Here is a 15,375-nt window from a genome sequence, read left to right on the forward strand (position 1 = left end):
GTGGGGCAAGGAGAAGCTGACTGGCTTTCGTGGGGAAGGAGGAGAGGGGCCCTGTGTCCCTTAGCCTGAGCTTTGATGTTTAGGGACCCAAGGGTTCTGGTGGCCTTGGCTTGCAGGGGGGTGAGAGGCCACCAAGGAGGCTACCACAAGATGGTCTCCTTGCTACAGGGTCCCTTTCCCTTCTTTGATTTTACCTGCGCCTGGGAGCACTCCACCTGGGAATACACCTGGTAGCCCCACACCTGTGGCCAAAAGGAGGAGGAGCCATGAGCAGCGACCCAGCCTCCAGGAGCCCCTCCCCGGCCCTTCCTTCCACTGCTCCCGTGCTCACACAGCAGCCACCCCCGTGCTCTGCGGGGGCAGCCAGGGACCCATATGTGGTGGCTGCGGCCTTCCTCCCATGAGTTTCAAAAGTCATCTGCAAACTCTTCTCTGCGTGGATTTATCATGTCTCCTAGAGCATGTTTACATGGCCAGCCCAGCCCACCTCTGGGCTAACAGCTTCCAGATGTTCCCTCCTGCTGTGCAGACTCAGGCAGGCTTTTGTTTAACCTGAAGTCGCTTTGTCAAGGGCTTGGTGCCGAGGAATGAGCACCAGATGGGGAATCAAGGCACCTTGGGCCACCCTGTCTCTGCTGTGACCACCAAGAGCCCTCTGCACTGACTCTCCATTCTGAGCCTGTGTCCCCATCTGTCACCTGATTGTCAGATACAGAGCCTGTCCCTGAGGTCTCTTTCTGTTCCAAGAACCTGGAAGAAGGTCTGAGGAGGTAGGCTGGGACCATCTCCCCAATTTCAAGCATGGCACCACACTTTGGGCCTGGCTCTCTTCCCTGCCCTGCGGCAGCCAGGCCCAGCTTTCCCACCCAGTAAGGAGGTGGGGACCTCAACCCCTCCCCGACCCTATTGTCCAGCCCCAGGGACTCCACACTGACCCGGCACTTTCCCAGGCTTTACTCCAGCTCCAAGTCCTGCTCCAGGCTGAGGCACTACTCCACCTGGCACGGAAGGGACCATCTCAGAGTGGGTGTCACCAGGCCTTCAGCCTTCACCTGGGCAACCCAGGGCCAGCCACCATACCTGTAGGCACTCCTAAGCCATTTAGGAGACCTCCAACGCCGCCAACACCACCGAGTCCGCCCACACCGCCAAGCCCAGCACCTACAGAGCCAGGAGTGGGAGAGGCGAGGAGTCATGCAGGAGGGACGTGGGTGTGTGTGGAGAGCCCAGTGTTGATATCTGATCCTACCACCGCCTCCCTTGGAGACTGGCTGCCTCCCTGAGCCCCAGCAGACTGGAGATGAGGATACACCTGCCTGCTTCCCAGGAATTGCTTTTTTGCAAAGTGCAGAGCCCACAGAGGTGAGATAGTCTTGCAGCCTGTCCCAAAGAGTCACACTCACCAGCCTTGGCAGCAGCTTTATAGGCTGCAGCAGCGCCAGCCGCTCCACCAGGCACTAGAGCCCCTGGGAAGGCACCTGCAGGAAAGGCCCCAAGCCCTGTGGAGGGGAGGACCGGGTGAGGTCCTGAGCCCACCCAGCCCTGACCAGGAGGCACATTTGGGGTGCATCTTCTGTGCCCAACAGGACTTCCACGTCAAGCAGCAGCCTTTGCTCTCAGGACCAGGTTCGGTGTTGGGGAGCAGTATGTGCCAGATGGCTGTGCTCAGCCTGACAAAACTGCAGGGATCTTTTGGGGTCAAACTTCCACCGGCCCTCCTCCAAGGAGCCTTCCTGAAGCCCTGCTGAGTTGAGCTACTCCTCTGGGCTCCCTTGACCTCTGCAGCCACTTCCATCCAGCTCTTAGCACTACGTTATAACAACACGCAGGATGCAGTGGTGACTTCCTTGTGTTTTGGGGCAGCTGCTCTGGGCTAGTGGTCCCAGCATCACCCCCACACCCATGCCCAGGACTGGCCTGACCCACATACCAAGCAGATGCTCTGGGCTTAGCTCTAGCCCCCAGATGGGCATCTTGCTTGGGTATCAACACTAACCTGCCCCAGGGCCAGCTCCTGCAAGCCCGCCAACACCTGCAGGGGGAAGGAGACAGAGCCGGGTGAGAAGAAGAGAGACTGATGTGTGGGCATCATTCCTGGATCCTGGGTAGGAAGGGTCTCATGGAGGGCAGGCAGGAACCAGGCAGTGCTATCTATAGTCAGTGTACAGCTGCTCATGACCCTAAGCTGGACTGAAGCCTTTGGTTCTCAGGGGCTGATCCTGATAAAAGAGCAGCTACCACTTAGCAACTAGCTGCTATGTACCATGTAGATGTAATTGCATTGACTTCCCAACCCCATGTGCCCCATAATGTACCTAGGCCAGGCCTTGCTTCTCCTAGAAGGCCTGCCATCTAATGAGGGACTCAGCAGGGCTTTCTGTGAGGGCAGGAGCTGAGTAGAGTCTGCCAGCAAGACGTCACCCAGGCCAGGCCCTGCCCTGCTCCCACACTAGCTCCCACCTCAGACCTCTCTTCTACTTTTTTTTATTATCTCCTGGCTCAGCTCATTCCTCCTTCCTTGGATCTGGAGAACCTTCTCTCCCCTACCACCTGTCTATCTGTCCGTCCATTCTGCCTGCAGTCTAGGAGCCTCCTCGATACTTCGGACAGATGCTAAAATGTTTATGAGAAGTCAAATGGGTCCCTTTGGCTCCCTCTTCCCACATCTGGGCCCAATCGCTCCTTCTCCCCCTCCAGGAGACATTCCATGACTTTGGCCAGGACTGATGGGCAATCAGGTTGGAGTTCACAAGCGTGCCGGGTTTGTTTCCAATTATGTGAGAATCTCTCCTGCAAGCACCAGTCCTGGCTGCCAGGGTCCTGAGCCCAGGGAAGCCCTCTCTGGGAACTGATTGCCAAGCCCTGGAGGGTCTACCTGGCTTTCGCTGGGTGTGGTCCCCCCCGCCCCCACCACCCGCCACTCATTTCCTACTTGTGTGAGTTGGCCCCACCTGAAACTCAGCCAGGCTCTCTGAAAGATGGGTCTCTAACTCTGCCTAGTCTGCCTTTCAGGCACGCAGGGTGTGGGGCAGGTCCGGCCTGGGGCTTGTGGAGTTCACTTCCCAGAACTGTAGGCCCTGCCCCTCCCCAGTTCTGTCAGGGGCTTCTCTCATGCCAGGCCTGTTTCCTGAGCTCCAACAGGACAGGGGACATGCTTGCTCACGCCTTCCTGACCACAGAGGGGCTGGGAAGAGAAGATGGGAACTGAACCGGAAGTGGGAAAGGCTGGAGTAGATGGAGGTGGGAACAGGCAACCTCTCTGCAGCCAACTGTCCTTTTCCCGCACTCCCCCTAGCTATCTGGTCGCAAGTCCGCCCTCCAGCATGACCCACTCCACCCTCCACCCGTTTGCCCTCCTTCCTTTGGACTTACCTGGCCCAAATCCCCCAAGGAGTCCAGCCCCTGAAAAGGAGGAGAGGAGGAGTGAGATGCTGACCACAGCTGGAAACCCAGGGGCCTGGCCAGCCCAACCCTCTCTTCCTGGAATCAGAGGGCTCTGGATTCTAATACTGTTGCCCTTGCCGACTCCATGCATGTAGGAGCAAATCACTTCACTTTTATCAGACTTAGTTTCCCCACCTACAAAATGCCCATTGTGTCCCTGACCTTCCTGGGACCAGTGAGATCATGAGCAGAAAGCACCTATTGTGGGAAATACGCCAGGGCACCCAGTGGGTGTGCCCTGCTCCTTCCGGTCCTCTCACACGGGTGGCTGGCCTCCAGCTAGCACTGAGAGTGTGGGTGTTGCTGGCTCCCAGCTGCCTGGTCCCCCACTGAGAGCCCAGGCTGGGCCAGCCACCAAGACCCACATGGAGCAGCTGCCAGGCCACCTACCCGTTACTCGCCAAGGGATTAATTGTTCCTAAGCACGACACACACGGCCTATGCCCTGTTCCATCTTGACTGGGCAGGCCCGGACATCCCCATGGCCCGGATGTGGGGAGCTGCCTGGGGGAGGGAGGAGGACTGTGGCTTTGTCCAGGCCTTTGTAGTCCAGAGTCCTTAGGCTAAAAGATGACCTCAGGGAGTTTTGTGAGATCCAGCCCCCTTTCATCAGAGAGAAAGAGATGTCCTGACTTTTTTTTTTTTTTTTTTTTTTTTTGTCTACTCCTTCACCCTGAGCTGAAAGTTCTTTTGGAAGTCTACATTAATCATTACTGAAAGCTTCACTTTAGCTACCAGCTATTAGAAGCCTCTATGCAGTTTTCTCAGTCTTCCCTCCTGTGTTTCATCACAGCATGACATGTGTCCCCTGCTGCCAGTGGGATCAGCCAGCCTCCCCTCTTGCTTTGCAGTCACAACCTTCACATTTCGGGTCTTCTTGGCTAAGCACAGACCTACTTCTACACCTTGGCTTATCTAGTCCTTCCCTATATTCTTTCTACCATCAAAGACTCTGTGAAGGTCCCTCCAAAGAGGCAGGATATAGGTTCTTGCTGGATGAGCAGTGAATTCCGAGGGCTCCAGCCTTGCAGACCCCCAGACTCCAGGAAACCCGTTGCCCCAGCTTCCTGCCTGCCAGCCTCTCTCTAGCCGGGCCCCAGCCCTGGAGTTTCAAAACCCAGATGGGCTTGCAGGGAAGGGGAATCTGGGTCTTGCAGATTCATCTGTAATTGGCTCATCGAACAGCTGGATTTCGTAAGAACTGCTGGACATCCAAATCGTCCTAGAGTCTTGGGCTCCAGAGCCAGGGAGACACAGAGCAGGGTGGGGGATGCCAAGGCCACATGTGGAGCATCTCACACCACTGGGGTCAAGAGTCTGGACAGAGACACCATTTCCTCCGCCTGCTCCTTATCCACCAGTGCTTCTGGGAGGGACACACCCTCTCTCTTTCCTGGGGGTGTTCTTTGGAACTGGTGGTGGGCCCAGGTGGCCTGTTCGGTAAGGCCAGAACAATCTAGTCACATCTCCTTCCTGGAAAACTCTATGGTCTAGACACAGCTAGAAAGGGCCTGGGATCAAGAAGGACGCTCATCTGGGGCCAGGGTCCAACCTGGGGTTAAGTTTAGGGCTTGGTCTGGAGTCAGGGTTCAGCCCAGGATCAGGATAAGGGCTCAAATTGTCAGCAAGGTCAGGGATATTGAGGGCCTCGGCATGGGGTTAGAGAGGGCTTGGTCTGGAGTCAGGGGACCATTCAGGTGGAGTCTGGAGCCTACTATCTGTGTCTGAGCCTCAGAGTGACATCCATAGGCTTGGGGCCACTGGAACATCAATCCTTACTTTTGCCCTGAGCACCAGGGATGTTTCTGAGACCCTGTGCGGAAGGGACAGGGCAGCTGGGCACATATAGGATAAATGCTGGGCACTCCTCACACAAGCTGCTGCCAGCTTCCTGTCCTGGGAGTTCTTTGGCCCAGCCCCAGACTGCTCATACCTGGGGGACTGCTACTGCCCACCAATTCCTTCCTGCCTTTTGCCCAGTGGCTCCGTTGCTAGGACCACAGCTCTGTGGGCCCTCCCCTCTCCTGCCCCTTGGCCCACTCTCAGTTCCCTAAGGCCTCAGGTCTTACCTGGCTTGGGCGGTTTGCCTCCAGGCCCCAGTCCTGTGGAGGAAAAAGGTAGTAGTGAATGGGGAGCCCCAGCCCACCTGTCTTAGTATTTATCCCCTGAGGGCAAAGCAAGGGCATTGTGGGGTCTTCCTATCCAAGTCCTAAAAGAGCAGTGAGGGACAGCCCTCCCTTCAGACAGGGGGCTGCTGGGAGCCCAGGATCTAGATGTCTAGTGGGAAGCCCAACTCTAGCCTTGATTTGCGGTTTTTACTCTCTCAGACTCAGTTTCTCAGCCTCTGAAGGGGACAATAATATCCACTCAGCCAGCACTTCAGGAGTGTTGTGGAGGATCAAAAGAAATATGAAAGCAGGCAGGGGCCGCCAGGGAAGAAGCCTGGGAGACGTGCTCGAGGGGCCAGTGGGCTCCCGTTCTCGGACCAGTCCTTCCCGGTTAGACCCTCAGGCTGTAAAACGAGGGGGCCCTTGATGCCTGGGCCTTCTGGGGTTCTGAGGTTTGAGGACCTGTGTGAGCTAGGGTGATACTAGTCCCAGTCAGCGAGGAAGCAAATTTGGTTTCTGAGCTCACCTCCTCCTCCCAGGTCTCTGAGACCAGTCCCTGTTGGGGGGGTGGGGGGGGTGCGGAAGGGAGCGGGGCGGCAGGGGGTGGGGGGGAGAGAGCGAGAAGCAACAGTGCCCCTGCCAGAAAGCCACCCGTCAATCCATGGTCAAACCCATCATTGCCTAGCTACATGACCTCAGGCAAGCCTTAGCTTTTTCAGCCTCAGTTTCCTCATTTGTGTCCTAGGGCTAATCGCCCTGTGCCAGTTTGTGCCCGAGAGCCTGCTGGTAGCTGCCCTCCCTTCCGTGTCAGTTCTGAACACTCAATACTTTTTAAGTGTTGAAAATATTACTTTGATTTTTCAATCTACTTTAAAGCATTATGCTTTTTTTCCCCCCTCAATTAAAAGAAAATATGGCCCTCTGATGGCATTGCTCCAACATTCTGCTTGTTTTCTTTTGGTGGCTTTGGGGGGTTCCCAGTCTCCATCTACACATGGGTGTCACTTTTATATTGTTTTTACTTGAAAAACACTTCACCATATTGCGCAACAGATAACATACTCATACTTTTTAGTAACTGGGTAAGATTTCAGAGTTTACTTAATCACACCCTCCAGTCAGGTGGGTTTCTTGTTTCACGGTTGTGCAAACACCACTCCTATAAACTTTGCAGCAGATCATTCTTTGTCTCTCCTTTTCAACTATTTCCTTTGAATGCACTTCCAAGAGCAAGGTCAATGGTTTGAAGACTGTGAATGGCAGGAATGCGTGAAGACACCCACTTTCCTGTAGCCTCAAAAGCACTGTTTCATCTTTCAGAAGATTTACGCCTTTAACAGGTGTAAAACAGTGTCATGTAAACTGCTTTTCTAAGTAGGAATGACTTGTGGGTCCTCTGTGGTAGGCGTGACAACGTTTCTTCCCTTCAGCAGTATCAAAACGTGCATCTCCCAAGAATGGACTCGCAATCTGCCTCACCTGGGTAGTGGGCATTTCACGTACATTACCTGGGTAATAGACTCCTCCAGGAATTCCTCCAGGAACCCCTCCGGGAATGGCTCCAGGAACTACTCCGGGAATGGCTCCAGGAACTCCGGGAATTCCTCCAGGAACTACTCCAGGAACTACTCCAGGAACAGCCCCTGGGACCCCTGAAAGGAAGTAGGTAGAGTCCCCTATTAGCCAGAACTAATAAAAACATGGTAACAATAATGACGACAACGATGATAATAATATTGCATGTCCGCAAAGCCGTTTTTGTTTTCAAAGCATTATTTTCATTTATGCTCTGCAAAATGACCCTGTGAGGTGGGAAGGGCTGGGATTACTAGCTTTGTCTTAACAGAAATGAAATCAGTCTCAGAGAAGTTAAGGGACATGCCTGGGGCCACACAGCTGGAAAGAGATGGAGCCTAGATTCAAACTCAGACAATTATCTCCCTGGAGAGGGCCGGGCAGGAGGCTGGGTCTGAGCGCCTTTCCCTGGGCAGCCAACCCTCTCCAGCCCTGAGCAGCATGGGCAGGAGCCAGGGCTGTGGGAGGGCAGGCCGGGCTGTAAGTGAGCAGTAAGGAAATGTGGCCGCTGCCAGTAAAAATGCAGCCATTCCCACACTGATAGGACGGCGTGAGGTCAGCGTCCTCAGCCACTGGGCAACAGTGGATGGGTGGGGTTCTGGCTGTCTGACACACGGCTGTCTTAGGAGGCGCCGGGCCCCAGAGGGGGACACCATGAATGAGCAAAGTGAATAGTTTCCTAAGGAAAAGCTAATTCACTGGCCAGGCCAGGGACTGTCTGCCCAGCCAAGATCACGAGTTCAGCCCCCACGGAGCAGTGAAGCTCTCACTGGGGAATGCGACGATGCCGGGCCCCAGACCCTTGCCCGGTCATGGCAGCGGATGACCCTGGTGCAGACCAGGCCCTAACGCCACCACCTCAGAGTGGCCCTGACCTTGACAAGCCGCCTTGCCGATGCCCCAGCCCAAGCCCCAGCACCACCCTGTTGAAAAGGGCACGAGTAGGGTTGGGGGGCAGTGTCGGTCAGCTCTGTAGCATATCCAGAGGCCTCATGGACAGACATCTGGCCTCTGTGCCCTGTCAATGCGGCACAGCTGGCCTGTTGGCCCCAGGGCCCTGTCAGCCTCAGCCACAGGCCAGCAGGACAGGGAATGCCAAGCTGTCACCGCCACCCTGTGCCAAGGTCCCGGCGCCATCATCCGCCCCCAGGGTCTGCGGTCCCCCAGGAACTGCAATCCAGACCTGGAGTGTGCAAGAAATCTGGTCACAGCCTCGGGGGCTCGACGCGGTGGCCCCAGGAGGGTGGGCCTCCTGGGAATGAGCGCCGCAGCCCTGTCATCCCTTGCCAAGCACACACATGGCCCGCATCGAGCCTTTGATGCCTTCGCCTTCCCGGCTCTGGCCTCCAGCTCTGAGTGCTGTCTCTTCTGTGCCTTTCCCGGGTGCACTCTGGGCCTTTCTCCGCCCTGGCCTCTCTCCCTCCTCTCCAGGTCCAGAGTAGGGGGTTGGGGGGAGCAAGGGGCTCAGGGCAGACCTGTCCGCCTCTACCCTTGGCTGTGCCACTTTTCACCATCTGTGTGACCTTGGGCAAGTCACTTAACCCCTCTGAGCCTCAGTTTCCTTTTCAGCAATGTGGGGCCGATAACCACTGTCTTGCAAAGCTGTTGTGAGTTGTTGTGAGTACAAAGTTTCATTTAAGTGATGGGTCTTGCCCTGGACCTGGCAGACAGTAATTGCTAAAAAAAAAAAAAAAAAAAAAGAGAGAGAGAGAGAGAGATGGTGACTCTTTGTATCCATGTCACTCCACAGCATGGGGATGGGTATACAGTAGGTGTTCAATAAATGATGGGTGAATTAGGTGGAGGGGAGGCAAAGATGCTGCCTGTGGGTCTGGATCTAACCTGTTCTATCCCTGACCAGCCTTAGGGTCTCCCAACTTGGCCTGGTCTAGCATTTGGGCCTGGCTGAACCCCCACTTCCTCTCTTGGGGTTCTGCTCTCCCACACCGGCTTGTGACCAGGCCCCTCCCTGGCCTGCCAGCTGCTCCTTTGCTTCCTTTCTCCCCAGCGCCTACCATCTCCTCTCCCCATTCTCCACTCCCATGATTCAAATCCCCACAGCATATGCCAAACTCCACGCCTGAACCATGATGGCCTAGGAGGCTCTGGGTTTTGATTTCCATTTTGCACTGAGGAAACAGAGAAGACTTAGTGGGTGTAGAGGGTCCCTGCCCTGCCTCCTCTCTTCAACTGCAAGAGAGGTGAGAATATAATAAGATGGTAGTCAGTCAAGGGCTTTCAAAAAGGCAGCAGTCCCCCCTCATGCCCCAGTGTGCCATCTTCACTCCTTGGCCTGAGCACGCCCTCCTGCCAGGAATGCCTTCTCCTCTCTCCAAGCCCTACCCTTCCACCAGCACTGAGCTCTGATGCTCCCCGCTGCCTTCTCTGAGCCTGTGATTCTCACTGCTTAGCTGGCCCAAAGCAGTTGGCCTGCAGCACGCTTGTCTTGTTTTATGTGGGTTTGGCTTATTTCACCGGCTAGTCCAGGGTGAACTTGTCTCTTGCGTCTTGGAATCATGATCCTAGACTCTCAGAGATCATAACAGTCTTCCGGCCTGGGCTGAAACCTCCTTCTGCAAACATCCTCTAGTGTTCCTGCTTGCACGCCTCTAGTGACAGGAAAATCACCACTTCCTGATACTGTCCGCTCTACCTGCATAGAGTTCTTCTGAGCAAGAGAGAATCTGCTCCTCTATCTAATTCTGCCTCCCAGAGCCCCATAGGCTGAGGCTCACCTGTCATTCAGTAATAGCCCCTTAAACACTGATCTTTCCTTAAAGGTCTGACTCAGATGTCACTCCTGCTGTGAAGCCTCCCTCAGTTTTCTGGAATGCCCCCGGGCACCCCCTGCCTCAGTCCTGTCTGCTTCCACCATCACTGCACTCTGCTCCCCACTAGACAAAACACGGGCAAAAGGGAAATGAAAGCGTATAAATGTGCACTAATTACAAAGGTTGATCAGCCCAAGTTAGCAAAATCTAAATAAGAAGATACACCATTTAAAAAATTCATATTCCCACAGTCCTCTTATCTGATACATTTTTGGCAGATATTTCTTCTCTGCAACCTCCCATCAGCCTTAGGCGATAATAGGGCAGGGATGTTTCTCCCCATTTTACAGCCGGGGAAACCAAGAGCCAGTGAAATTAAGTGCCTTCCTGAGGACTCGTAGCTGAACCCAGCCACACGCAGAGCCTTCTGCCTGGGGCCTGGGCTCCAAGTTCAAAGATCTGGGAGAAGGCTGTTTGGGAGCAAGCAGTGGGCAAGCGGTCCTTGGGAGGGGGTTTTAGTCAAGCCCAAGTCCAAAGGGCAGGCCTGGGGAGCAGATAAGACCACGCGAAGCTGTTTGTTGTTTGTTTGGAGAAAGGCTGCCAAGGGCTTTTCAAAAACAAACTGTCCTCCAGTGAATGACTCTATTCTCCCTTACTCCCAAGGCACGTCTGCCCTCCTGCCTTGGCCTCAGTGGACGCAGAGAGCAGGGTGAACCCCTAAGCCAGAGGTCCCTGGCTCTAGAGGCTCACTGGCGTCTCTTGGGCAGCTTTGACAAAACCTCCATGTCAGGGTCCTTCTACAGACCAAATAAAACAGGGATTCTTGGGTGGGACCTTCACATCAGAATTGTTTAAAATTCCCTGGGTAACTCCAATACGCAGCCAGGGTTCAAAAACCTTCTTCCAAATCATCCTCAGTTCTGAGATTAAAAAACAAACACCAAAAACCAAACCTGATAATATTTCTGGGGGATGGGAGATGCCTGATTTAGTTTCTCTTTCTCTTTTTAAATGGTATGGGGGTCTGGGACAGCTGGTCCTTAAAGTTACTTTTGACCCGTCCTAACTGGGTCTAGATAGCTCTTTCTATTACAGAGTCATCCCAGGGAGCCCCTTTCTTGCCTCCACTGGTAATGTGGGGCTGACACTCTCTTGGGGTTGGGGGGAAGCTGGATTCCCCCAGGAGAGCCAGTCAGGTGGCTGTGTGTGTGTGTGTGTGTGTGTGTGTGTGTGTGTGCGTGCGCGCGCGCGCGCGCGCGCGCCTCAGCCCCTCCTACTCCTTGACCTCTCTAGACTTTGGTAGGCTCTGGGCACAAACCTCTAATGACCTCATCAATTCATGGACCCCTTATTTGGACCCAGGATTCATTCTACCACTTGAGACAGAGCTGTGACTTCTGTTTGCAAGAGAAGAACAAGGACAGCTGAGCATTTCCCAGTGCCATTGAGGGGACAAGGAGAAGATGCATTCTGCCCTAGGGCATATCCACCCTAGAGGACTCAATGCTAGTCCTAAATCTGCCCAGGTGTTGCCCCCTCCCCCTCATCCTTTTGCCCAGGGCAGAGAGCTGACTGGTACTGAAGTGCCTGGGGCTGCCTTAGCCAGTCTGTGCCTCAATTTCCCCATTATAAAGTGAAGAGAGTAATTCTTAACTCTTAGGGTTCCTGCGGAGCTTAACTGTCATGCTCTAGGTGGGAGCTCTGAGAAGGCAGGGAGGTGTTCAGCGCTACGCCTTGGAAGGGGGAGGTTCAAGCAGGTCTAGAGCTGCTGCTCTCAGACAGTGGGGTGGATGGTCCTCTGGGTTGTCTCTCTCCCCCCGCCAGACCCCACATGATGGCGTGCACATCCCTTAGCGTCGTTCAGGCCCAGGAGCTGACGACCTCTGTGCAGGAAGCCCCTATTCCCAGCAGTCCCATCCAGACAATCTCACGGAAACAGCTGCTGCTCCTGCCTGGTCCTCCTCCCCTGCCCTCCTGCCTGGTCCTGCTCCACCCGGAGTCCCCCGCCCCCCCATGCTGGTCTGCACTGAAGATCTGGTTCTCATGGCAAGGAGGACTCTCCCAGGGGCCAGACTCCACCCCATGCACCCCAGCAAATGACTCCTGAGTCTTCACCTCCCTCCTCCCATGGCCAGGAGCACCTACAGGGGTCCCTGGTGTGTCACTCCCAGGGTCCCCTAAAGTGTGTAGCAGCTCCATGAGGGGACTCTTGGGGCCTGCGGGAGGACATACCCTAGATGGTCCAAGACTGCCCCGAGGTCCTCTCCAGCCTGGCCATCGGCCACGCTCCCCCTGCCAGGAGATAGACACCTCACCCAGCTTCCCTGTGTTCTCTTGTATTACTCCTGCCAGGACATACTCCTCCTGCCAGTACTACTACTACTACACACACACACATACTCTCACAGGCACAGCCGTCCATACAGGGACAATCCACACCTAGTGACACACCTGGACACCAGTTCTCCCATGACTTCTGTGCATGCCAACAGGCATTTTCACATACCCTGCAATCTCCGCCCCCAACCACACAAATACATACCTACACATGTACACACACATACACATACACCTGTCCAGGGATGAACCTGTGGACAGATATTTATCTCAGAAATCTCCTCCATTATTTGGTGACATATCTGGGCATATACCCTCATGCACACCTGTGCATTAGCATGCAACACCCTCATTTATGTACGCATGTGTACGCATGTGCACACACGCACTTCACACATATACTCAGGAGTCCCAGCCCTTTTCACCAAGGACAGACCACAGGAGCAGCTTTCCAACTGGCAACCCCATAATCAACTAGCCCTGACCTTCCTCAGAGAGGTCTCTGACTTCCCAGGGGACAAGGAACCTGCTGAAGTCACATAGCTTACTTTGGCTGGCCTTTAGCTCAGATCCCCTGCCTGCAGGGCATATGTGCTCACTGGGCTGGGTCCACAGGTATGCAGACTGCTGGTGCCTGGTCCTTCCACAGCATGCTCCCAACACCCCCCGCCCCCCGGGAGAGCACCCGGGACAGAGCAGGGACAGAGCAGGGACAGAGCAGGGGCAGAGCAGGGGCAGAGCAGGGGCAGAGCAGGAGCCCCTCGGTCTTCTCAGGGCAGCAGAACCTGGTCACTGTTGGGACCATCCCACATTGTGGTGTATCTATGTGACAGGTTCAACCACAGAATGGGCTAGGTCCTGGGAGGGGAGGCTCTAAGGATCCAGGGGCTGCTGGGCTCCTGCCTTGTAATCCCTGGAGGATGCCGGGGGTGAAGAGCACCCTCTCATCCATTAGCCCAGACACCTGGCCGGGAGGCTGGAGGATCTGCGGGCAGCTCCGGGAACGGGTGAGGCCTACCTCCAGGCTGCGAGGGGTGGATGATGGACAGCAGGAGCAGGAGGACTCCGGGCCGCAGGGCTGCAGCTGTCGGACCCGCCATCTCAGGGAGAAATGCCCCAGCCTGCTCTCCGCGCCTCGTTTTATCCCCAAAGCGTAATTGCTGCCTCCTCGGCTGCGAGGGAAGAAGGGAGGGAGAGAGGGCGGGCAGGAGGGCCTGAGAAGGGGGAGGCCTGGGGGAGGGGGCCGTGGGGAGGGGGGCAATTACGAAAGGCCGGCTCACAAGCCTCCCAGGCTGGGTCTGAGTGGACTGGACTGTGGGCTCTTTTCCTTAAAACACACACTCGCTCACGCGTGCGCGTACACACACACACACACACACACACACACACACACACACACACAGTTTTCCCTCATCTCTCTCCCTCTTTCCCTCTGTGGCTGTTCTCTCACTGCTGGCCCTGTTCCCGCCAGAAAGTGTGAGGGGGGCCTCTGCCAGGACAGCCCTCGGGAGAGGAAGCAGGAGGGAGGGCCCTGCAGCCCGGCCAAAAATCCAGCCCCAGCCAAGGCCCAAGTGGCCAGGCCCCCGCCCCTCCGGCTGGGCCCCGGGCCCAGTGTGGGGACACAGGCCAGCTGTCCCGCGCCTCTGCCCCCACCCTGGCCCTCCAGACTTCCCCAACACCCCCAGGCCTGGCCCGAGACAGGCCCTGCTTAAAGCGGGGGAAGTGGGGTGTTGGGTAGGTCTGGGGGGCTGGGGCTGTCTACAGAGGTTGAGGTTGCTATAGGCAGAATAGCCTGGAAGGTAAAATCATGTTGTTGTTATCTCCTGAGGCATCTGGGAACGAGAAGGGGGACCCTGACACAATACATGGCTCCATTCTGCAGGAGCCAAGGTCACAGCCTCCTGCCTGAAGCTGGGGTGGCGTCGGGTGGGGCAGTTTGTCAGGTCTGTGATCCATGGCCGCAGAGGCCAAGGGGCTACACCAGGCAAATGACCTGGGAGTTGAGACCATGGTGGTGGTGTTTCCTGCAGCATCTGGGGGACATGTGAGAGACCCTGACACACCTCAGGGGTTCCACTTACATGGATCAAGGTCACAGTCCCACATAGAGGCCTGTGCAGGCCACAGTGTCTGGCCAAGATCAGGCTGGACCCCCAAGGTGCCTGTTGGAGAACAGGGCTTGAGGACCCCACCAAGACTGATAGGAGACCCAGCCTCCCTTTATCACTTGGCCCCCACCTGTCGCAACACTGAGCACTGTAAGCACCCAAACCAGACGTGGGAGCTCCTAGACTGCTGGTTCCCTCCCTGCCCCAGAATGCTCAAGACTGACATTCCTCGGGTGGCCAGGAGGGGGCGGCCCTGTGCTGAAACAGCTGGGACCAGCATATCCAGAAGGAGGGGGGCTGCTCCCTCCTAACTGGGCAGGATGAGGACCCTGGGGGATTTGAGGGATGGGGGAGGAGAGAAATTTGGGTGCCACAGGGTAGGAGAGAGGAAGTGGTACTTGCCTGGGAGGGGAGAAGTTGAGGCCACGGTATCGGAGAGCTTCTTTCCACCTTCCTCACTCAGATGAAGAATGAGGCAAAGCACAGCCACAGCATCGAGGGAGGGAGTTAAATGACCGGTCCTCCAGCCAGGAGCACTGTGGCAGTCTGCAGGGCTACCAGGGCAGCCAAGAGTGGAGATGCCAAAGGCAGGCACTGGAAGCGGACTAGGCCTCAATTCTGGTTCTAGCACTTTCGAGTGGGGTCACCTTTTCATAGAACTTCAGTTTCCTTCTCTGTCAAACGGTGATTAATATCCCTACCTAGGAAGGTTATTGCAAAGATAATTAAATGTGATCATATATTTCTGTACTGTACCTGCTAGATCCAAAATGCTCTGTACTCACCTGGTGCTGGTACTGGTAATAATGCCACTATCACTACCACGAGTTCTGCAAGCACCCCTCTTGTTTATACAGTAACTATTAGGCTAGGCTCTCTCCTGGGCCACCTTGGGACCCTGGGCTACCCCTTCTTCCTTCTCTCAGCTGGTGGGCACTCTGGAAGTTTGGAAGGGGTGGGCACGCCGGAAGAGTTGTCTTACAGCTGTTTGCACAGTGCGTGTGCAGCTTTTACTTCCAGGGTGTGCCATTT

General features: G+C 55.6%; 1 protein-coding gene across 1 annotated transcript; it reads right to left on the reverse strand.

Moving 5' to 3' along the window:
* Positions 1-1,979: 1,979 nt before the first annotated feature.
* Positions 1,980-13,385, reverse strand: LOC129083417 (elastin-like). Its single transcript, XM_054589251.1, has 5 exons — positions 13,254-13,385; positions 7,061-7,204; positions 5,514-5,546; positions 3,373-3,402; positions 1,980-2,032 (listed from the first exon to the last, which is right to left on the reverse strand). The coding sequence occupies exons 1-5, from the start codon at positions 13,333-13,335 to the stop codon at positions 1,992-1,994; spliced, it is 330 nt and encodes a 109-aa protein (XP_054445226.1). The 5' UTR covers positions 13,336-13,385; the 3' UTR covers positions 1,980-1,991.
* Between the last annotated feature and the right edge of the window lie 1,990 nt (positions 13,386-15,375).

The sequence above is a fragment of the Pteronotus mesoamericanus genome, unplaced genomic scaffold (assembly GCF_021234165.1).
Source record: "Pteronotus mesoamericanus isolate MK-2021 breed Mesoamerican mustached bat unplaced genomic scaffold, CSHL_Meso_final scaffold_167, whole genome shotgun sequence".
Taxonomy (NCBI): Eukaryota; Metazoa; Chordata; class Mammalia; order Chiroptera; family Mormoopidae; genus Pteronotus; species Pteronotus mesoamericanus.